The 24,657-nt window shown below is 34.2% G+C and overlaps 2 protein-coding genes across 2 annotated transcripts in view; one reads left to right on the top strand and one right to left on the bottom strand.

The window, feature by feature from the left end:
- The window catches only part of LOC141461079 (cholecystokinin receptor type A-like), a 428,938-nt gene that overhangs the window by 323,039 nt on the left and 81,242 nt on the right, over positions 1-24,657 (bottom strand). The gene's annotated exons all lie outside the window — the stretch shown is intronic.
- Positions 1,759-23,467, top strand: LOC141461190 (uncharacterized). Its single transcript, XM_074141988.1, has 3 exons — positions 1,759-1,910; positions 10,999-11,336; positions 23,206-23,467. The coding sequence occupies exons 1-3, from the start codon at positions 1,860-1,862 to the stop codon at positions 23,267-23,269; spliced, it is 453 nt and encodes a 150-aa protein (XP_073998089.1). The 5' UTR covers positions 1,759-1,859; the 3' UTR covers positions 23,270-23,467.

Genomic DNA, 24,657 nt, shown 5'->3' with positions numbered 1-24,657 from the left:
ACTATTTAAAATGTGGTTAAGTCCACGCAGTTCTTTGTACCGAAGAGCGTCATTAGTACTAAATGTTCGGAGATCTGATGAATTTTTCTGTTACTGACCGAAGTAACAAACAATGGACCCAATTATTTGTTGGTAATTTCTAGCCAGACTCCATGAGTCTATCATGGTCTAATGGCCGGAAATATGCGCTGACCAGAGAGGAAGTTAAAACTAGCCTAGATAAATGTGCTAGATGACTAGGTTATTAAACAAACATCATGTCCTTAATTCGAATTTGACGAGATAAGATATTGTTGGCCGGTTAAGATTTAGAGTCTGAATGCTAAACTTTATTCATTATAATTGTACTAAATTAATGCTAATTACTCTAAATTTTAACATCACTATGGAACGCAGTTTGTAATTTCTTATTAAAACCAAAAATGTTTACTTAATTAGTAGAGATAGGAATAATTATCTGACTGGAGAAGTTTTATTTTGAAAAGCCATATTGTATTTTACTTTAGTCAACCTTATCTCAACTGTACTTGTTCCAATATTGAACTAGGAATATTGTACGTACTAACAATTGCAACATGTTTACAATCACGGCCGTGATTGTTTTTTTTACCTCACATCTTGTCCAAGTAAAACACAAAATTACTTTCAAGAACTTACAATTTCCTAACCTGAAAATTGAAATAGTATTCCAGCCAAGACGATAGTAATGCAAAGAGATGTGCACTTTAAGCTTCATTTAAAACTACTTCTTGTCTTTCTCCCTCAGCGTCCTTTTATATCCCCTCCCTGGGTCGATCTTGTTCTGTTTGTTTTGATTTCATGTTTTTCTCTTCTTTGTTTTGTTTTCATGATGTTCTATTGTTTGTTTTGATTTCATGATGTTCTATTGTTTGTTTTGATTTCATGATGTTTTCTTATTGTATATTTTGACAACGATTCATATCTGTACTATTTCTTTGCTACTAATATATTAAAAACATTATACTTTCTACTACTCTTTTAGAATTAATTAAAATGTACACCACCATTTGCTAATTAATTATTTTAATATAAAATTATTCTATAACTCTAATGTGGCCAATTTTTATCGGTAACAAATTAATCAGATTTTATCAGTTCAATTTTGGTTTAACTGTATGATTAGATTGAAAAGGCATTGAAGAATTTAGAAAGGTCTATTGTCGCCAAAGAAGATGACAACATTCGATGGAAGTGGAAATTTTAGAGTCTGTTCGTCGTTTTTTTTCCGACGAATTTTAGTAGAATGGAACTCATCAATCAAACCCAATTCCATCTAGAGTAACAACTCGGTGCGAATTCACTTAGAACACTAATGACCATGTTCTGTACGTAAAAGTAATCATTACACAAATACAAATACAAAAAAATCAATCAATGCTGCATTAACGCTTTACCTTGCTTTTATTATTATTACAGTAATTATTACATTTTAAAATACAATCAAGGATAGTTTGATTATAATTACGTGCCACATCATTTATTTTACACAACGTAATATCCAGTCATGGTCGCGTTATTATGCTATAACAGTTAAAATTATGTTGCAGTCACATAAAATTGTGAGAAAATTACAGATGAAATAAATGATTGGGAATAACAAAAACTCACTGACAATAATAATTTAATGCTCTTTCAACCTTGTCACTAAAACGTTATTATAAAAACGTTAAAATTTGACAAATTACTATAATTACGAATTAGTTTTTCCTCATTTTATACATGTTGGCAACGGGAAATTAGAGCTGTTTCATTCAACAGCAATCACTAACGGCAAAGTATTTTAAAACCAAAGTTGTAGTATAGTCTAATGTTAAATTATATTCAGTTATTTTACTAACATGTTTGAATTGGAATTAGTGTCTATAATTGTGGTTTTTAATTATCCTGTGGTGAGTATATCATTAATCTTTCTTCAAAATTGTGGCTTATCAAATGATTCACTCAATCTATTCATCGTTACTTCTTTTAATGATTTGTCTAAAGATGAAGGATGCATTTGGAATTGGTTTCCTAGGGTTTTGCCCTATTTCTAGTGTTCGTTTCGCTTGAATGGTAAAATAGCCTACGTACTACGCAAAAAATGTGTTCTCATAGCTACAAATGAATCCAATTCAAATTTAGAAAGATCACAATCTGTTGGCCAAGATTTACAGCTAGGATTATATTATCATAGAGCAGCGTTACCCAACCTTTTTTGACTCGGTTACCACTTGGTTGTACATCATGTTTCAGTGGTGTACCACTTCTTAATAATGATTTGTATTTAGTGAAATTTGTTATTCAGTGTGTGCTATTTTATTATTATTATCTTTATTTGTATAGAGATACAATGTATCTGTTACAAAGGAGTTCAGGTTCGTGTACACTTTATAAACTTTGTAAAGTGTAAGATCTTAGTTTTAGAACTTTTTTTAAATAATTATAAATTGCATTATTTTTTTTCTCTTTAACATTATTGTACTAAAAATAATTCTGTTAAATTTTCTTCACCTTTTATTGATAATGATGTAGCTTTTCCTAAATTTTCTTTATAGAAGGGGTTTGAAATCCAATTATCATTTGTATTTTCAGGTTTAGGAAAATACTCCATGAAAGGCAATTTTAATCCTGTTGAATGTGCTACTAAATTTTCTCGTATATATTGAGCCAGACTAACCTTATTACTGTACATATTAACAACTTTACTGTATAATATTATTAATTAAAATAATTTGTATATCGTACATATATTAGAAGGTAAAACGTTTCTATGATATTTTTATGCTTTATTTTTTTTAAATTTTTTATGTCCGCCACAGCGTACCACAGGTTGGGAAACGCTGATCTAGTTAATTCCCTTCTGCTATTTTCTTTCCCTTGGACTTGTGCGTGGCATTCAAACTAAATCACAGTTTTCGTACAGCTTAGTTGCTAGAAGCCATTTTTTGAAATTCGATAACTCGAGTAATATTTGTTCGATTTAGTCGAAAGAAACAACATTTTCATTAGATCATTTTTACTAACAAGGACAGTTCGCTTTATACCATCAATTCAAAGATGAAATTCTGGGGATTCCTAGTATTTGGTGAATGCTGTTTTTTTTTGCATGAATTTCAGTGGTGTATGTTCCTCTAGTTAGGGGTCAATTTTTGAACGATAAACGCATGGCTGACCGTTTTCAAGCAATAAGATCGAATCCCTTTTGTTAACCATGATTTGCGGTTTATAAAAATATGTAGAGGTTGACACCAACCGCTGTCCAATGCTTTTAGCTTGCAAGCAGTTTTTGGGAGATTCAGCCACGCCCAACAACTATCCAAATCGATTCTTATTGGTGCGCAGTACATGTTTTTCAACATAAGTTACGATTTTTATCAAAAATGAGTCGTTTTTTTTTTGGTTGTCCACATACAGTCAAGAACAAAACTACCAACTTAAAAACTTATGTCGACAAATTCAAATCATAAGACACCCATTTTTCGAGTTTTATCGCCACTGCAATGCACCAACAATATCATTGCTACCATAACGTTAGTTGCTCTGCGATTACAAACGTTGGAACTACATTAGGATAATTTACGTGGCTGAAATTTTACCCAGAATTTTATTTATTGGTGCTCCAAGCAGCTTTAATTTTATTATTTTATGAATAAAATAATTTATTTCGTTAATTTTATCAATTCTTTTGGGGTATAGTAAAGGAAAACAAAGGATAAAGAGAGATTAAGAGCTCAACTTTTTGACCTCTTTTATTATTATATAATCCTGGTAATGATGACCTCCTATACTTTCTGATACTCCCTTTCTTTCCATACCGAGCTCCTAACTTCTAATTCATTCTAAATTTACTTTCTTTCTAAGGTAAAGATCTTTTGAGCTAGTCCTTGGTAAATTGTGCCCCTCTGCTGCGGAAAGAGATTGGATAATTTCTAAGCTCCTTTCAATCTGATTTTCCAAAGATCATGTTGAAGAAGTAAACAGGAAATTAGAAAAGCCAGCTAATGAAAAACATATTTATTCATGTCATTCAAGTTTGTGCTTAAGGATTTCTTTTTCTTATCACGGACAAAAAGCGATGAAATCTTTTTTTTTAATTTACTAGATTTCTTTAGCTTTCAATAATTTTCAGTTCTGAATGGTTCTTTCTCAGTACCGACAATTATTTCGTTCATTCCCTCACTTGAATGACCTTTTTTAACTTTTTAATTGCGCACATTTTTTACATTTCGCATTCAAAACTGCTTCAAAGCATTAATTTTTAATATATACTTACATTTTAATGGTTTGTGCACACAATTCTTTTAAAAAATTATGTTTTAATCATATACGCCTCTTCTTTATTATTATTAATCTAATTTGCATTTATATATTTATATGTATACGAGTATATTTATATGTATTTATTAAGAACAATACATTAATTATTAGAGTAAAGAGCTTAAATTTGTTACTTCAATTTATCATAGTAATAATAATATTAAATTAGAACGATATTACAATAATGACCATTAATTCTCTGTTTTCTCCGTGTTATTGTTACAATACCTCTATTATGAATAATACATTTATTTTAATGGTTCTATTTTCGTTCTATTAAGTGTTTCCTGCAGGTCTAAATTTGTTTCAAATTATATGAATTCATATATTCTTTAAATTATGTTAACTGCTTATCTACAGGACGGAGTCTGAAACAATATGTGGATAAACTGCTACAAGTCTCAATCTTTGAAATAAAACTGATAAATAATTCCATAATTGTTTACCAAACTGCACTCCTCAATAGACTAAAAATCCATAATGCCAATCATCAAAGTATCAATAACATATTAACCTTCCTTTAACTTGAGATTAACATAATTAAGATCTCCTTAACAAAAACTTAAGTATAAGGGTTGATTAAACGCCAAAAGGTACACAAATCAGCAAGTACCCATCATTTCATTAATATGTACTTCATTGATATCGTCTGTCATTTTACTGCTCTAACTTTTCATTAAATTTTTTTAGAATTTATTAGATATCCCAGACCCTTATGCTGGCCACTTCACTTAAAATAATTTTTATGTGATAATAATAATAATAAAATGTATAATTCTTCTTCAAAATTAAATTAAAGTTTTATTTGAACTCCTCTCTTCTTATTTTACTTCTCCCTAAAAGGTAAAGAGGCAAAGATTTTGAATCGAACGACAATTCATTGCAGTAAATCGGTTCACTCATTGATAATTTTAACGATTGCAGTACTTCATCTTAGTAGGTTTGAGAGCACGATGGCATTTCACAGCTACGTAGAGGAGCTTTAATCACTTCTTCGTGCTAAATTTTATCAAAATCAGACTAAGCGTTATAGAAATATTGGTAATAATAGTTTTAGAAAGGGCCTTACTAGGGTGAGGCAAACTCCCCTCCTTATGAGGCATAGCGTCGAGACTTTTAAAGTGCAAATCTGAACAAATATTCGATTCGAATGACACTTCATTCATGGAAATCGGTTCACTTGTGGATAATTTGAAACGATTGCTATACTTCCCCTTAACAAGTGTAAGAGCAGATCGCCGCTTTAATGTTACGTAGGGAAGCCCTCACCCTATCATCCTACCAAATTTTATCAAAATCGGGCTAATATTTACAGAGTTATTAGTAATAATAATTTTGGAGGGGGTCTCACATACATGGGGCTAACTCCTCTCCCATTCGATGTACAGCGTCAAGACTCCGAAGAGGCACATCTACATAAAATTCCGAATCGAATGACACCTCATTCATGAAAATCGGTTCGCGCGTTTAGGCGCTACGTAGTTTACAAAAAGGTAACAACAAGAATAAGAACATTTTTTGAAAAAGCCGTTTTTGCTCATTTTCAGCAAAACCTCGAAATCTATTTAATCTATGTTGTTGCAAAAAAATTACAGTCATAAAGGAGGATTTGCCCTATATTTTAAAGAAAATTTGGGAATTTTATCTTTTATAGAAAAAGAGAAAAAAATTGTCAAAGTTGGGTGTTTTTCAACGTTACGCTTTTTCGTGCAGTTTTTGACGATCAACCCTTATACAACTGTCCTACCGGACAGTTTAAACAAGGCAAAATAATCTGAACATTCTGAACACCTTTGAATAACATTTGAACATTGTTTCAATCAAATATTATAATTATTAGTGACTATACAATAATAATACAACAATTAAACTCATAGAAATATAGAACATTCATACTTATACCAAATATAAACTCAAAAATTCATTAAACGTGAACGGCGAAAAACCTATTGGTTGATGGACAATTACTACAAGTTGATAACAAATTTAAGGCGATCGACTTATGCAGTTAAAACGGGGCCATTAGCGCCTGAGTTAGCGAGGAAGGTTAATTGGAAGGTTCCAGAGGAAAGGAATATAATGGAACTCTAATTTGGCATGGGATTTTGTGTGGTGGAGATTGGTCTAAATCTTGGAAAATAGGAGAATAAGGTTGAAGAAATAAAATGGATCATTTACTATTATTCTAGGATTTGGTTGATTGTTCGTTTGTCTATCCAATATAGTTCAAAGTCCGTGTGCCAATAAAGTTGAGCAATCGCTTTTACACGCGGAGCTTTAACCTCAACTATCGATTAGGTTTCGGGAACAGCCGTAATTGACGATTTTATTGACAAAAGGAGTGAATAAGACGCAGTGTATTTTTCTTTTGTTGAATAGAGCCCAGATTAGAGGGTTTGTTAAACATTACTGTCAGCACTTTATTTCTGTTTTTACCTGTCCAACCGTTTTAGTTTGGAATTGTGGGTTTCTATCTAAGTGCTTAGTCTAGATGATTAAGACCGAGTACTTCGTAATGGGAACATTGAATGTTATTGAGATACAAATAAAAAGAAAGGACAATTTTTCAAGTTAGGGTGAATGTTATGTGCAAACGGTTTACCTTGATCGTGTAATGGCGTAATCAGGGTTAAAGAGATTAGAGGTGACTTTGTAGATTACGGACGGAGTTTGGGGACAAGATGGTAGAGTAGTTTTATTAGGATGGATAACAAGATCAGCCTGGGGACAAGTTGGCTTCCCTTAGGAACGCCTCAATAGACTAGATAGATAGAAGTGGGTTTATGAAGACGTGGAAGTAACAATCGAACAGATAAAATAGGTAAAAGCGAATCCTTGATCTTGTTGACCTTGGTACTAAACCCGGTCAAAGACAGAATATACAGGGTGTTCATTTTAAGACGGCTCAAATGCATTTCATGCTTAAACAGTTAATCTGAGCAAAAAATGGTAGAGGAAAAATTTGTTGCCCGTCACCTCTAGTTTCAGAATATGTGACTTGATTTTAGATTCCTGCGACCAAAAGTGAGGGTTCGCAGATGACCCCCCATTTTCATATACACAGTTTTAAAGAGTATAAAAAGTTATGAAAGAAACCGGAAACCACAATTCGATATCTTCAAAATTAATGGTGCTAGGCAATTTCAAAATCTGGTATTTATTAATCATATTTCAATTTTTTAACGTGTTATCAAAGAGAAAGAAGAGCACGCGTCATTTTTATGTATTTTTTCATCCCCTTTCTACTGAAAATATTGCCAAGGCAGTAAAGCTAGTATTTTTCTTAATATCGGGAAATAAGTAGTTTTCCGAGTGATTTTCTAAGCAATAATCAAATGTTAAGAGCTTTAGATGTTCACAAGCCTAGACAAAAGGGGCTAAAAAATAATTTTTACTTCTGTTACAAACAAGCAGGTTTAATACTTTTTTGGGTAATTTTGGGAGAGTTGCGTTTAATTGCCCCCAAAAAAACTAGTAGATATCCTCCTGGCTAACCTGGCTTGCGAGCCAGAGAAGGCACCTTTAGGCTGGAAACATAGTGGAGCGGCGGGCAAAGCGGCGATGATAGCGAAGAGCGAAGCGGCGAAATCAAACAGAAGTTAACATATGGGACCGCGCATAGTGGCGAGCAAAGCGAAGATAGAGCAACTCTATCTATTTCTAGTTTTTGTTTTTGCCACTTCACTCTTCGCTATCATCGCCGCTTTGCTCGCCGCTCCACTATGTTTCCAGCCTTAAAGACACAGTACATGCTGCACAAACTGCGTAAAGTGCATTAATTGATAAATTAAAGAATAAGTTTGAACCTTTAAAAGTAAGATATTAATAATTTAAATATGTGTGACAGGAGATTTCCAATCGATCAACCGTTTAAGCATGAAATGCATTTGAGCCGTCTTAAAATGAACACCCTGTATATTCTATGAATATTCCAAGAAAGTATGTTTTAGCCGAAATGAAGAGGCAATGATGTCAATAACGCGATTTGCCTGCTGAATAATGGAGTAACAACGCCAAAAATGGTGACTGGGGTTCATCCTTCGGCATAATGTCTATTTGAATTCTATTTAAAGCTAGTTTTTCATATATTTTTCCTATTGCAGTTACTGGGGAGATAGATAGCTTTTCTAGAGTTTGATAATAATAATTCTTCTCGAGGGAAATCTGAATAGAATGGGGAAAACATAGTACGTATGAAGGATTGATTTATAAAATATAGGTGGCATTGCTTATGATATTGCTAGGCAGTTGTAGAAGAATATAACAGATCAAATAGGCAACATTCCTTTTTTTGTAGAATAATAAGAATGAGTTGCTTGCTGGAATAGAAGGTTTTGGAAGAAGTGATGGTACGTCCGTCCATCTTAAGCACGACTTTCGGGTGTCCTTCTTCGAACAATTCTTGGCTTTTCTTCTAATGGGATCTCGCCCAGGACTGTTGTAGTGGCTAAGATAGATTTTTGTGAAGTATCGAATAAATTATAAAAAAGGTACTCGCGCATAAAGTAAAATAATTTTGATTTTTCCCCTCATAACGTTATACTCGTACACAGATAATAAAAACGACTACTTTAAATTCCAAACGAGTTTTTAAATCGAACCTAAATTAATTTTTTGTAGTGAAGGACGAAATGGCCCAGGATGCTAAATATACGAAGATAATAAACTGAATGCTCCTTTTTTTGGCATCGTTTTTCCTTAACCAGTTAAGAGAGTCAAATCTCTATTACGGTGCGTTCGACGTGTATATACAGGGTGATCCATTTAAAACGCACCAACCGCTAATAACTTTTTAGGAAAGCGGAATTTCGAAAAAAACGTACGAAGTAAACTATGTTTTTTTGGGTATAGTTTTCAAATTTTTTACCCCCGATTCCTTACCTTCATTTTTGGCGGAGTGACGGCCAAAAATTCCGATTGGGATTTCCTAAGGACCACTGGTTTTGACAATGACTATGAAAACTACATAAAAAACTGTGAAAAGTGACGTTAATCCCGTTTCGATATCCCTAAGATTAGTTGAGATATTTAAGATCAAAGTTACAATTTCATCTATTCGTGAACGGTTTTCAATATTAATTTTCCATCAGAAATACACGTTTTGGGAGGTCCTCTGGCTGCAAAAATTGTAAAAAGTAAAAAAATAATAATAATTTAAGATTTTAAAACATGTAGTGTAATGTAATGGTTGTGGATGAATCAGGATAAATTTGTTTTATCATCAAATAAAAGCAATCATCACATCATTTTAATGTACCCCAAGATGCAAGACTTCTTGACGTATGATTACGGTAAGAATATCTTGCCAGGGTGTTGGTCTAATGATCAAGAGCGTGGCTTTCTAAGTGGGAGATCATCATTCGAATCCCGCGTAGTACTACACTTTATTAAAAAAAGGATTTTGGTTTTTTAAGTAATAAGAATGACTGCAAACGCGGGATTCGAACTGGGATCTCCCACTTACAAATCCACGCTCTTGACCACTAGACCACTCCCGCCCCTCCCTGGCAAGATATTCTTACCGTAATCATAGCTCAAGAAGTCTTGCATACTGGGTGCTTGAAAATGATGTGATGGTTGCTTTTATTTGATGATAAAACAAATTTATTCTGACTCACCCACAACCATTACATTACACTACATGTTTTTAAATCTCCAATTCTTATTATTTTTGTTCTTTGCGTCACAAATAACATTTTTTGTAGTCAGAGGACCTCCCAAAACGTGTATTTCTGGTGGAAAATTAATATTGAAAACCGATCACGAATAGATAAAATTGTAACTTTGATCTCAAATATCTCAACAAATTTTAGGGATATCGAAACGGGATTTACGTCTCTTTTCACAGTTTTTTATGTAGTTTTCATAATCATTTTCAAAACCAGTGGTCCTTATGAAACCCCAATCGGGTTTTTGGCCGTAACTCCGTGAAAAATGAAGATACTGTTGCTACAGAGGTGGAAAATTTAAAAACTAAACCAAAAAAAATATAGTTTACTTCGTGGGTTTTTCGAAATTCCGCTTTCCTAAAAAGTTATTTGCGATTGGTGCGTTTTAAATGGATCACCCTGTACGATGTAAAAAATATCAAATTACAATTAGCTATAAAAACTCGAAATTTTAATAAAATACAATAAGAATATTATTTGGTGAGATGTTTCCTTTATCTTACCAATAGAACTGCGGTGGGAGCCAGCCAAATGATAAGTGGTTGGTACATGTTTGGTCTCCGCATTAGAGATTGGGAATTACCACGCACAAATAGAAGCTCTCAACCCTTGTGCAATGCCGCTTTTTACCTTAGATAGAGATTCAGACCTCAGTACGAGCATGATTTCATTTTGCACAGAATTCAAAGCTCTTTTCTTCCTTGTAAAAAAAGCTCTTGTGTCTCTAGTTAACTAGGCAATGCATACGTGAAGCGGTGCAAAATTTTGAAGCTCTGTAATCTCAAGCCCCAGAGAGATTGCAGAAAAAGTGTTTGCAGTGACTATTACGACGTTGTAAACTTCTGGTTGTTTTGCCCTGCCTTCGACGTGTATACACGTCATTGTCTGATTTTAATTCCGCACACTGTGGGGTTGTTTTTTTAAACTAAATTCCACTCTTAACTGGTTAAGGTGAAGCTAAGTAAATAATCTGCATAAATTCTTTTAATTTATAAATCATTTCTTTTTCCAGGTGAGCCAATTGATGTACCCATTTCCTTCTTATCCCACATCCTCACAATATCCTTATCCATATCCTTATAGTCCATACCCTTGTACTCAACAGTGTACACGATGCCCGTGCAATAATTATTTCATCCTAAATAGTACGGTGCCAGTATTGTGGCCAGGAATAACGGCGACTACAACAAAAGCCACAACTACTACATCTAGTACAACAACCACTTCATCTACAACAATCAAGCCAACTAATGCAACAAAACCACCAACTACAACCACTACCACTACACCAAAACCAACTAAGAAAGTTACAACAATTTCAACTACAGTTTGGTATTTAGGTCCTTATTGGTAAGTAATTAAAAAGCAAAACAAAAATAGAAAATATCTATAAATAAAATTTATAAATAATGTAATCATTTCCGTACAATTAACTTAGTGGTTTATACCTACTTTAAAATAACACATTTGGTTTTGCGAGTAACAAAAACGAACTGTGGTAAAGGTTAGGTTAAAACTTCCTTTTATTGTATAAACCGCGGGCTAAACAGGAGGTTATTGTTCTATAGGTTATATTAATATGAAATGGAATATTGTCGGTATGTGCATTAAGTGCTATAAAGGATTATATTTTGCTGCTTTGCTTATTTCATTTCATATTTTTAATTAAAATTCATTCTATGAGGTGTTAGACCACAATATCATTTAGTAAAAAAACCTGTATAAATATATATTTTTTCCTTCGTCCTTTGGGAATTCAAGGAGAAAAAAAAATTTACACACAATCCAGGCCCTGAAGAAGACACCGAATTGGTCGACAGGTTGGTGAAAAATTAGAATTAGTTGGCGATAAAAGAAAACTTGTCTAAATTTTTGGACAATCGCACCTTTTGAAATATTGATATTACCTCAACTCAGAATTTTGGATAACTTTTCAGACATTTGTTAAATATTATTCGTTAGATCCTCACAATAAACTGAAAGGAACGTAAGATAAGATAGTAGATGGGACGGGACCTATGCCCCAAGGCACCGCAGCCACAGAAGACTTATTGTGCCAGTCCCTTCTTAGTTCTAGTAGGCGAACCCTCCCCTCCTAAAGAGGTCGAGGACTTTCCCTACTAGTTCTTTTTGCGCTACTATCTCCTTCGGCCTCAACGTTCCAAAGGTTTCATAGCGCAAACGTTCGATTGCAACGCAATCGAACAACAGGTGAGAGGCCGTTTCCTCCTCTTCCTGGCATAATCTGCACAACGGCTCCGAGCTGATAAGCCCCACCTTGCGCAGATGCTTCTTGAACCTACCGTGCCCCGTGAATAGGCCTGTAATCAGAGTAATCTGATTTCTACCCAAACACAGGGTCTCTTTGGATCTTTGCTTACACAGCCAAGGCATCAAGGTCTTGCTGTGTTTTATCCCAGGACACGTCACCCAGTTCTTTTCGTGCTCCCTCCAGATCCAATCTCTGAGAGCCGCACGAACCGAACCCCTGGTGACCCCCAGGACAGGCTCTGGACCAATGAAAGGAGTGTTAGCTCCATTCCTGGCCAGATAATCAGTTTTTCATTCCCTTCAATACCCACATGACCCGGCACCCATTCCACCCATTGGTCGACAGGTTGGTGAAAAATTAGAATTTGTTGGCGATAAAAGAAAACTTGTCTAAATTTTTGGACAATCGCACCTTTTGAAGTATAGAACTTTGGGTCACTTTTCAGACATTTGTTAAATATTATTCGTTAGATCCTCACAATAAACTGAAAGGAACGTAAAGTAACATTTAGTAGAAAGAGAGACTAATAGACTTTGCAGATAACTTGGGCTTAAGTGAAGATTAAGATTAAATAATTATTTCGAATCCAAGCTAATTGGGCTTATTCTATAAATTGCTAATTTTCAGTTTGTAAAATTTCAAACTTTAAATCAAATATACCAAGTGGATGGATTGCTGAGAAAGTTTTGTTAAAGTCACCATTTTCTCCTCGCCTTAAGTCTCAGGAAATTAATTTAGAGAGAAAACAGACTGGTAATTCAAGTTTTGTGTGTTAAAGAAAAAACATCATGATGAAAGTATCAACTTCCAAAAAGTCATTAAAATAAAATAAAATAACATTGACCGTAATTAAAAACAATAAAAATACTTGACAGAAAAAAAAAATCAAACAGATGCAAACATTTAACACCAAGTGACATTCGAACACTGTTTACAAATCAAACACTGTTAATTTTACTGTAAACATTGGAAGGTAATACAAACTCCATCTTTGCATAAATTAATTATTAATACGTGGAATTATTAATAATCTTGTTATAATAATCAACTATTACAGGACAGTTCTTTAAATGCTAATTTTTTTTAAAATAATCGAGTATTGAAGTTAAATTTTATTGATTGAAAAATCATTAGTTCCCGCCGCCATTAATACATTTTAATTCTGAAGCCCTCCATTCGAGAAAGAAAAAAGAACGATCTTCGTATCGAAAAGCGGGTTATCCAATAGTTGACACAAATTATTATCCTTCGCAACTTCTTTGTTTTTTGTGATAAGTTGTTGAAATATTGGCAACACTGAATCTTAAAAGCTTAGAGAGAATTTATGGAATGTTTACATAGAGACTACTAAATACTGAGAAACCAATGCACGCTGGATATCTCTTTTCTAATCAAAATAATAGTATTAACGAGTCTTGTTTTTACTGAGAAACAGGTTATCAAAATATCTAAAACAAAGCAAAGCAAAAAATGAAAACATTTCTGTCACTTTTGTGACAGTCTTTTGTTTTCTTTTCGTTTTTTAATCTATTTGTTAAAAGTTCCCAGTTTAAATGCTTTTTTTTTTAATTTTATTTTAACATCAAACAAAAAATGGCTGAAGAATTTTAATTTACACTAAACCTACCACGACCGATCAATTGACCGTTTTTTTTAAATTTGGTTCACATTTTCTAATTACAGCGTCATCATACCGCCATTAAACTTCACGACTTTTCCTAAAATGTGTATACAATTGTTTTTTTAATATTCACTTCTTTTCCTAATATTTGATTTTTGAGAAAAATTTGTAGTCCGTCTAAACTATCGCGACCGGTCATTTGACCGGCTGAATATTTTCATTTTATTTACTTATTTTAATATTTTATTGTATTTATTTATTATTATTATTATTATTTTTTTTTTGGGGGGGGGGGCAAAAGAATTCTCTCGAAAACTCTTCTTTTTTTTTTTAATTTATTTGCTATTCACAATCTACAAAGAATAGAATTCGTAATAAGTGAATACGATAAAAGAAGTCTTCCTGACTGGATCAACTTGAGGAGAGAAGCTGCCCACCGGCAACACTCTCGCTGGAGTTTCTTACATTACTGGAGATTGTCACGAGGCCAACAGCGTTTCAGTCGTCGTGGAGGACGATCTGGAATCGTTGTGGAGGCGAGATTTAGAACAAGAGGATTGGTACAGAATGGAAGAGAGTCAAAGAATTTTCTTTACTTAGATTTAGATTCGTCAGTTGTGTATGAGATTTTGAGATCGTTATGGAGAGTAGAGTTAGACACATAAAATGGAGAATTTGTAATCTGTCGGAGAATTTTTGATTGGAAGGACTGTATTCTTTGTGAATTGGAATGTTTGGTTGAACCCCACAGCTCAAGTCCGTAAGTCCAGATCGGTTTAAGTATACTGTTGTATATTAGTCGTTTATGTTCCAGTGGTAGTTTGGATTGTCTGCCAATTAGTCGTAACAGTAATTTGTTTCGTCGGTTGAGTTCTAGTCTTTTCAGTTTAGTGTGCGGATTCCACGTTAGTCTTTTGTCGATCTCGAAAACTCAATTTGATAATGCATTTATCGGATTATTGTTTGCATGTGGTGCATATGAGGCAAAAAATGTACGATATTGGCCTTTTCTATGGAACAAAAAATAGGGACGAGCATTCTTCACAAACACTGTGAGCAGAAATGTATAGACGGAAATTATGAGGTTTATTCGATTGGATCAAAGAAATCATCGCTTACAAACCGATAAATTTGCATTGATTTCTAAATTTTGGAACAAATTCGTAGAGAATTGTCAAAACTGTTTATAACCAATAGCACATATCTCTTCCAAGGACAATTGCTCCCAACAAAGTCAAGGTGCAGATTTACTCAGTACATGCCAAATAAACCCGGCAAATTTGGTATCAAATCTTGGCTAGCGTTCGATGTAATAAAAAGGCTTTCCCATATTTGGGAAAACTGACTTATTAAAGTCACAATTGTGTGATCTACCAAGTCCTTCAAGTAATTCTGTTTATTATTTATGTTTGATTTTCATACAGCACTAGTACATTTATCATATTTGCTTGTTACTGCGAATTACATTAATAATAATAATAATGGTAATAATAATAAGGGAAGGGATTAACTATGAGGTTAGCATACTGGACTCCCACGCGGAGGTCCCGGGTTCGAATCCAGCAGCTGACCCTTAGATTTTCTCTTCCAAGGAGCTTCTTACAGCTCACTGTCCGGTGATGGACAGTGTTGTCTGTAACGAGAGAACAATGTCCGGAGGCCGGCAGTGCCCTGAAAAAATCTCTGGGCGTAATAACCTCAGCTGTTGATGCGCCAAAAAAAAAAAAAAAAAAATTATAATGAATTCAGAAAAATAGATTTTGCTTTTTAGATCCTGAAATTAATGTTTGTAGAACAGTCTTAGCGGTGAAAGTTAGCTTTTCTTGAACCAAGGGTTTGTAAATGTTTATTGATTCGTGCTAAAAGAAATTGCGAGTAGTGCCGAAAACGTACAGAATGTCAGGAACCAGGAAGTGTAGAGTGAGCTGTCAGCGTTTACATTGGATGTAACTTAGAAGTTAGAATAAGAATGGCAGCTCCCATAGCTGATGTAAATTGTTTGTAACGTAAGAAAATGTCTAGTTGTGTCCCTAGTGGGATTTAAAAGGCACTTGCAAAAGAAATAAATGTAGAGATGAAGAAAGGTCAGTACAGTGCTCATGCTAATAGCTGCTTTCTTTGACCTCAATTCTCCCAGCGGAGGAATTCCAGAAGCTGATGGATGTTTTGCATACTCCTTTTTGTGGCTATCGAAGCGAGTCAGCTGGTGGTGAATCATTTCAGGATGATAAAAAAGGCGTTAGGGCCATAGTAGTGGGTAATATCGTCGATTTATTCCCTAACTCAACAACTAAGCCAACCTCTGATATTGGGAGAATGTCCGAAATTGGTGATAAACAAAAAAAAAGAAAGAGTGCTGAACGTACGTAAAGGCAACCGTAAGTAAGTTAACCTTGAGCTTCAGATCTCCGAAGCATTCTCTGCAAAATGAATTTGCCCCTGAATTCACTAGTATATCTGCAAAACGGGCAACTATCGACTATCATGCTCAGCAGAGAACTGAATCTCAGAACTGATGGACCTATCTTGTGTAAAATACCTACACTTAATCGAAGTGTCCCCGCTCTTTGAAGGCGAAGAGAGAGACTTCTGCCTTCCTGGGGATGCTTTTGAATAATTAGAGAAAATAACCTAAACCAATCACAACTGTTGGTGACCCATAAGGATTTATGGTAATATCCTCCTGTTTAAACAAGGTTAATCGACTGCTCAGAGCACGTACACAGCCCAATCTTCACCAGCTCCAAAGCGGCCTGAGTGGCATCTGTAACTAGCTGAAGCCTTGGGCATTTCTACGCCTAATTTGAGGCACCACGCTATAGTAAATGGAACAACTAAATTCCCTTTATAAAACGTTCAAACTGAAAACACTTAACGCACCAATTCAGTTCTGTCTTCCTCAGTTCTGCCTTAACCAATAGAAAGTCGATCCAAATTCAAAATAAAGTTATAACGTGTTTCATTGGTTCTTATTTATGTACATATTTTTCCTACTCACAACCGTATTGGCGCGCATAAAACACGCAGAACACTCGTTAAAAATATGTTTTTGCTAATTATTGTAGTAGAACTACAGGTACAAATATTTGTCAAAATTTTCAACTACAAACTGGACATGATCGTTAAACACTAAACCTACCGACATTTATGCATAACTATTCCTACCGTCACCGGTCAAATGGCCTGAATTTAAAATTACTTAAGTTTCTTATTTTAGAATGAAGATAATCATTATTTAACTATGAAAAAGCATAGTTCCTTTTGTTTAAAAATAAATCTACTTCTGATCTCACTGAAATATTTGAGTAAATGTAAAATGTTTAAAGTGCAATTTGTAACCTTTGACTTCCTTATTTTAAGACAATCTACTTTAAAAATTGACTACTGGTCCATCTAAAAGAGTTTTCAATGAATTAAACAACTTGATAATATAACACTGTTGGTGTGCTCGTGAACAAGTTTTCTTGCAAAACAAACATAATTTCTCAAACAAAGATAAAAGGAATCCTGGAAAATGATATACCGTTTGAAAGCCCATTAAACAAGGAAACTTTTATAAAAAGTGGCCAGCACCTAGGTCTGATAATGATCTAATAATGGCCTAATGAGTTTTCTTCAAAAATTTCGATTACTTTTATTTTTCCAGTATCCTGGAGGAAGATTGAGGCTGTTTGGAGAATAGCTTATGCTTCGAAATGGTATCAATTTTTAGGAAATCTATCTGTCTTTCTAACCGTGTCATCAGAATTGAATTCGGGACTAAAACTTTCTGAGTAATAACATTTTTATTGGAAAAAAGTAATGATTTTAGAAAAAAAAAATTAAAGTGACGTCACTCAAGAACAGAGGAAAATATGAAGTTGGCCATTACGTCATTGAACTCCACTTTAGATGTAGTACACACAGTAGGCCTATGGACATTACTTACTGATTCACCCTGTATTGTACAATCAATTTACTTACTGGCAAATGGACGTACAATAGACTGGTAAGATAAATAAAACAAGAACTCATAAACATTGAGAAAGCAAAAAAATTATATAACTACGAAACGTGACTGCTAAGCACAATGCTTCTCGGCTTGCAAAATACAGCTTATTAGATACTCTCAATGCAATGATGACAAAAAACACAGGATTTTGGGCGAAATCAGAGAAACTTCCCATTCTTATACACTAGACCAACGTTTTCACACTCCTTTATGGCATATAAGACGACTTACAGCAGACGGAAATAGAAACTGATTTGGAAAACGTTCCCTCTCTTATCCCAAAACCATTTAGCTCACCTGAACATAAAAATGTATCATCCAGTTCCTTCCTTCTAGTAAAATCCCCTAGTTACGATCTCATAACACCAGGATTTCCCTTAGAATAGATTTTATCTACTTTATCTACACCTAAATACAGGGTGACCCAAGCTACTCGTATATGGATAACGACTTTTTCTCGCAAACTAAGATAGCTATAATACCATCAGGCATGTAAAGAAATATCTCGATAGGCAATTTGATGGGCATGTTATATCGACACAGGAGGCGATTCAGTGGCCACCTCTCTCACCGGACTTGACATCTATGGACTATTTCCTCTGGGGATACCTGAAAAACAAGGTGATTATTCATAACTTTTTTCTTTCTTTCCTTATTTCTGCTTACCTAAAAGCATTTCTAAATCTAGGTGTATCAAGAATCAAGCCGGAATTGCATCTGTAGATGAACTAAAGCAAAGAATAATACATGCCTGTAACTCGGTTAAAGCCGAATCTATTTCTTTGGCAGTAAGGGACAATTGGCAGGAAAGAGCATGTCTATGCATCTCTAATGGTGGAGGCCAGTTCGAGCATGATCTGTAATATTAATGAGGAGTAAAATTTATAATAAAATAGTACTTTTCTTCTTATTCAATCAAAAAACCGTTATAATATTATCATTTTGAAATTTCTTATAAGAATCATGTTTTCATTCATAACTTGTAAAATGTCACTCAGAATCTATTTCTTAAATAAAAACCACACCTCCCGATTTGAAAAAATGAAGTTGGTGCCTGTATCTCGCTTCTGGAAGCACCGAAAAAAATTTACAAATTAAATTTGGATTCCTTACAAAAAACTAAGGGAACACGTATTTTTTAGTTTTTTTTCTAACTATCTTAGTTTACGAGAAAAAGTCGTTATCCATATAGCTTGGGACACCCTGTATTCACATTGAGTATTCGCAGGTGTGAATAATTCTAAAATCGGATAGGACTACACCTAGTTATTGCCAATAAACTTTCTTTGAGAGAAGTTGTATCAGATTAGACTAGTTTGGTAGAAACTAAGGCCTACACTCAAAACTGAGTTGTAGATGATGATGACAGAAGTAATTGGAATGCCTGAAGGAGAGATACAATTGTAGTAGGGTTGGGTGATGATCAGAATAACCTGGCCGTCCATTAGCCAAATCAGAAAATTCATTACTTGAGATGTTCACTGAACAATTCGACTAACACCATAAAACCAAAAAAAATGGAGAAATGCAATGAAATAATGTAGCGGAGAGGGGGGCACATTTGAACAGAATTTACATTTTCTGTTTCAGAGTGCACAGAATCGTATTATTGAACCTTTTTATTTTGTTTTCTACAACTTTCAAGTCTTCTTAACAGATCTATATCAATAAACAGTTGGTACTTTACACGCATATCTACATTTTTTTGAATTTAAAAATGTTGTGTCAAATGTTAATATCTGCCCCACTGGTGGGGTACCTTTGAACACAATATAAAATAGAAAGAAATGATATTACTTTACTCTGAATCTACCTTCTATCAGTTATTTCTCTCACTACTACATTACTTTCTCTTTTAAACCACTGAAATCTAGTTCAAAAATCAAGAAAATGTTCGGTTCGTTGCGCTTCTTAATGTAGGTTCGGACCACTTTCCCCTTCTCAGCGATTAAGCATTTAAAAAAAAGTCACAAACTTGCAGGTCGGTAGGGCGGCACATTTTAACTGTGATGTTGAAATAACGCCCCCTCTCCTTCCATAAAAGAAAATATAATATCCAACACTTTTTGCAAGCAAGTAGACTTTTGTAAATACTTGATTTAAAAAATAGGAATTCCAAATGTTAATATGGACTAACAATACTTACGCCTTGTCCACTACAATCTTCACAATACACTTCCAAAGCTGTAACAAAAATTTTACTTCCACCTTACACAAAATATAACATGCCTCAATTCTGGACTTTACCAAACAATGAAAACGGAAGGGAAACTCTGTCAATTATACAACAGGTCTACCACAACATATGGAGAAAATTACCAATCATAAATGTTTTAAATATTTGGCGAGAAATTAAAACTGTTCAAAGGTGTCCCACTCTCCCCTACATTGTTTTTTTAAAATTCCATTTATAATGTAAATTCAAATAAATTTACCATTATCATTCAGCGCTTGCTACTGAATTTGAGTTGAATTATTGCTACGATTTACATTAGAGCAAGGAGTTAATCAAAATGGCTTCTGAAATAAATTATTTATTATTCAATGGCCAAAGAAATGTCGTCTAATGGTGTTAATCTTTATTTTTAAGGAAATTTATAATAAATATAAAAAGCTATGACTTGGACCAATTTAAGATATTTCACAAAGCTGAGGTTATCAGTTTTTACGGCTCATTTCTTTCTTTGATATATTTGGCTTAGTTTTCTTGGGAGAAGGCGATCAAATTTCGTTATTAGTTAGAGAGTAAAGCTGTCTGAGTTTAGTTCATCATGTTCAGAAATACTGTAGTGTTCATTATGTTAATAATTATTTTGTTTGAACTGTTACTTTTTGGTCAAACCAAAGGCTCGCCTCTTGCCTCAGCTAAGTTTTTATAAGTGAAATAAGTTCTCAAACGTTAATTGGTGTTGTTAATTGACTGATAGAAATGTAAAATTTCTGTATCTTTGATCTTAAATTTACCTTTTAATTATTTCAATTCTTTCTCTCTCTAATAGAGTGTAAAATTTACTTCACCAAACTTCTATAGGAAATTCCTTGTAGTCAACAGAGAGTTATTTAAATGGATTATTTGAATACTATTGTGGATTTTCACCCAAATATTAAATTACAACCAGAACTGTGAGGTTCAACCAAACCAAAGTTCGTAAAATCTATTCAGGACTTCTGAGCCAATTACTCTTAACACAAGGCTGACGTATTTTTGTTTTATGTCTTAAACCTTAGAATCCATAACATCCTGATTGTTCCTCACGCTTAAGGTCCAATACCCCCACTGCATCCTCTGTCAGTACTAATTACTTTAATCAGAATCTTGCATCACCTATCATCCCTAATAAATCCATCACGTTAGCTGAACCTTAAGCTTTGTCCCTTTGATCCTGATTAGGTCGTCCCACAATGGAGCATGTAGATTGTAATGATTCCCAAATAAATGAAAATAATCTGCTTTGATTCAACAGGTATGACACTCAAAAAAACATAACAAATTGCTAATCTAATTTGAAATCATTTCGCTTTTATTACATCTTAGAACAAATTAGTTTCTCCGTTTGCAAAGAAACTTCGAGCAAATTTTTTTTGCCTGGAAATTTACATTTCTTAGTATCTTTACTCTTTTAGGGTGGTGGCTGGCCAAGACTTTAGAAATAGTGGAGGATTATGAAACTGTCCATGTCACCAGAGTATATCCAATCCCTTTCCGTTATTCTGGTTATTCTAAGACAAAGCACAATAATTTTGCATCGAACCATTTTCAACAAATGGCCATTCAGCTTACTTTTACAGACTACTTAGACTACTCTGTAAATGATTATAACTTTTATATTAAATACTTTAAGGTTACTTTAAGGTCAAAGACATGTTCTGTCAGGTATAATACAAAGAAAATGGCATCAACTATCTCAAAAGAGAGTTTGGATTTTTATAAAAATAATTAGATTTATTTATAGTCAAATTTATACATACGAGGTGTGGCTATTAAATAACGAGACTATTGCCGTAAAACATTTTATTTTAAATTTATACATATTTAGTTATTATCACCTTCAATATACACTCCTCCACTATCCCTACAACGCTCCATGCGAATTTACCATTGTTCGAAACAGTGCTGGAAGTCTTTTTCTGTGAGCTCCAGCATGACGCGTGCCGCTTTTTCTTTCACAGCTTCAACGGAGCTGAAATCGTGATCCTTTTAATGCAGATATGACTTTGGGGAACAGATAAAAGTCACATGGGGGCCAGGTCAGGCGAATAAGGCGGATGGTCTAAAACTGGGATGTTGTACTTGGCTAGAAACGGTCTTGACAGACAATGCGGTCTGAGCTAGGCGCGTTGTCTTGATGGATAACCTATGTGACTGGTTCTTCCACAAATCGGGTCCGTTTTTTCCCTTACTCTTTCACGGAGTTGAGCAAGCACCTCACCGGTAGTAATGTTGATTAATTATAATCGATATTTTCATCCGTTTTGGACGTGGAAGGACGACCCGGGCGGTCATCATCTCCGATGTCTTCTCGGCCAGTTTGGAAACGCATGAACCACTCAAAAACTCGCGCACGTGATTAACATTCATCGCCATAAACGTCTTTTAATAAAAGATAAGTTTCAGTAGCGGTTTTACCCAGTTTCATGTGAAATTTCACGACAATTCGTTGCTCTACTACATGTGTAGTATCATGTTTTCGGCAAATCAAAACTTACACCTCTTACACAAACGACGGTACCGGTCAGACAGATTTCTCTACAAACACGTGAGGCGCTGCAATCGAAAGAGAAGGCTTTACGCGGCACAGCTGTCGGTCGTTAAGATTTGGCGCATGCATAGTTCTTCTGTAGCAGCATCAGTCTCGTTATTTAATAGCCACACCTCGTAATTCGGGATAAGCCTATTTTTAAGTCTAACGATCACAATACTTCCAGGTTATACCAATTTTTTGCTATCTGCTTTCGTCCCAATTAGTAGTTGTAAACGTAAAGGCTGCTTGAAAAATTAAATTACTTTACTTACTATTTTCTTACAGGAGTAAGCAATAAACAGCAATGGTTTCTGATATAATTTTTCTTATAATTTGTGTCTAAAAGTATCAGTTTTTCAAATAAGTTGAATGTTTTTCTTGAGCTTCATCAGAATTTGACGCATGCATAGTTCTTCTGTAGCAGCATCAGTCTCGTTATTTAATAGCCACATCTCGTACAGTTTGTAACTTCTTAAAGGTTAAATGAAAGTCATGCAATAATAAATATTTACATAAATACATTTCTAGGATACATTTCTTTTTGAAATATGTGAATTACATATACGAAGATTAATACTTTCTTTATTTTGCAGGTGCCCAGCATTGTGTCCACAATATTTACAACGTAAGTTAAGCAACGGGACAGCTACGACATAGTTGATTATTGAGTAGAAAAAAAAAAAAAATTGATAAATATAATATTTATAAATTGACAAAATAAATGGTTAAATTTCAATTCAATAGATTCATTCAATGTATCTTAAACCTTAAATTTGTTAGGTTTCGTAGAAAATTTAGTTGAATTTAAAATAAGTTTTAATTTCTTTAGGTTAATGAAAATGTGAGAAAAACTAATATGGACATCAGCGAGAAAATATTCTTGTTGTCAAATAGGCAATTTATTAAATCAGTGCTTTTCGTTGGTGTCAAAGTTCTGTACTCTTTTAACAATAAGCATCTCAATGACTGACTGCTCACTATGCATTTACGAGTATATTACCTAATTATTCCTAAGTTTTTGATAAAAAAAAGTTACAAATATAACTTCCATGATTGAACAGATTAGGTCTACACGAACATCAGAATTTTCAAAAGATACTATGTTAAGAACAAATATTAAAGACTATTGTACCAAATTTTTTTATTTATTTATTTATTTATTTGTAAAGTTACACCAGCGCTAGGTGCACTATTAGTAACAATGACAATAGCTGACACCACTACAAACTCACTATTGAGGGGAGAAGTTACCCAGTGATAACACTCCCTAAGTCATCTCTTGGATTAGCTACTCTCCTCAGAAGAGAGAAAATCGCGAGGCCACTGGCGTTTCAGTCGTCTGGGAGGATGATCTGGATGGTGATGTGATGATAAGTGGCGGACAAGAGGATTGGAATGAGAGTGCAAGTTCTGATGAAAGCTTTAATAGCGAGTTCGTGCAACCTGGACCTACAAACGGAATTTCCAGGTCTGTGTGGATGGTTAGATTTGAAACGTAAATTGGAGCGTTAACGATAGTGCGGAGAATTTTAGACTGGAGAGATTGAATTCGTTGAATATTGGAGCGTCTCGTTGAACCTCACAGTTCAATACCGTACGTCCAGGCGGGTTTTAGTATGGAATTGTAAATCAGTCGTTTGTTGTTAAGTGAAAGTTTTGAACGTTGGTCTAGTAGTCTTTTAAGTAGTCGATAACGCCTGTTAACTTCAGTTCGTTTAAGTCGTGTATGCGGGTTCCAAGTCAGTCTTTTGTCTAAATAAAGCCCAAGATAACGTACAACATTGGCAGGAGGAATTGGAATTGAGTCATAAAAGATCGGGAGGAAGAGTGATGCGGCGGAGAGTAAAAGTGATATTTTGAGATTTTGTTTCATTTAACTTGATTTTCCATTTTTTAAACCATTCCTCAAGAGAAAAGAGATGTGTTTGAAGGTTTCTATGTGAAGTTACCGGATCAATGTGAGGAGAAAGTATAGCGGTATCATCTGCATAAGTTAGAAGGACAGTTTCAGGATGGATTGGTATGTCTGCAGTGTATATAACATA

Source organism: Rhodnius prolixus, unplaced genomic scaffold (genome assembly GCF_049639745.1).
Source record: "Rhodnius prolixus isolate KJV_2025 unplaced genomic scaffold, Rpr scaffold_6, whole genome shotgun sequence".
NCBI lineage: Eukaryota > Metazoa > Arthropoda > Insecta > Hemiptera > Reduviidae > Rhodnius > Rhodnius prolixus.
This window is presented reverse-complemented; position numbering and strand designations above follow the sequence as displayed.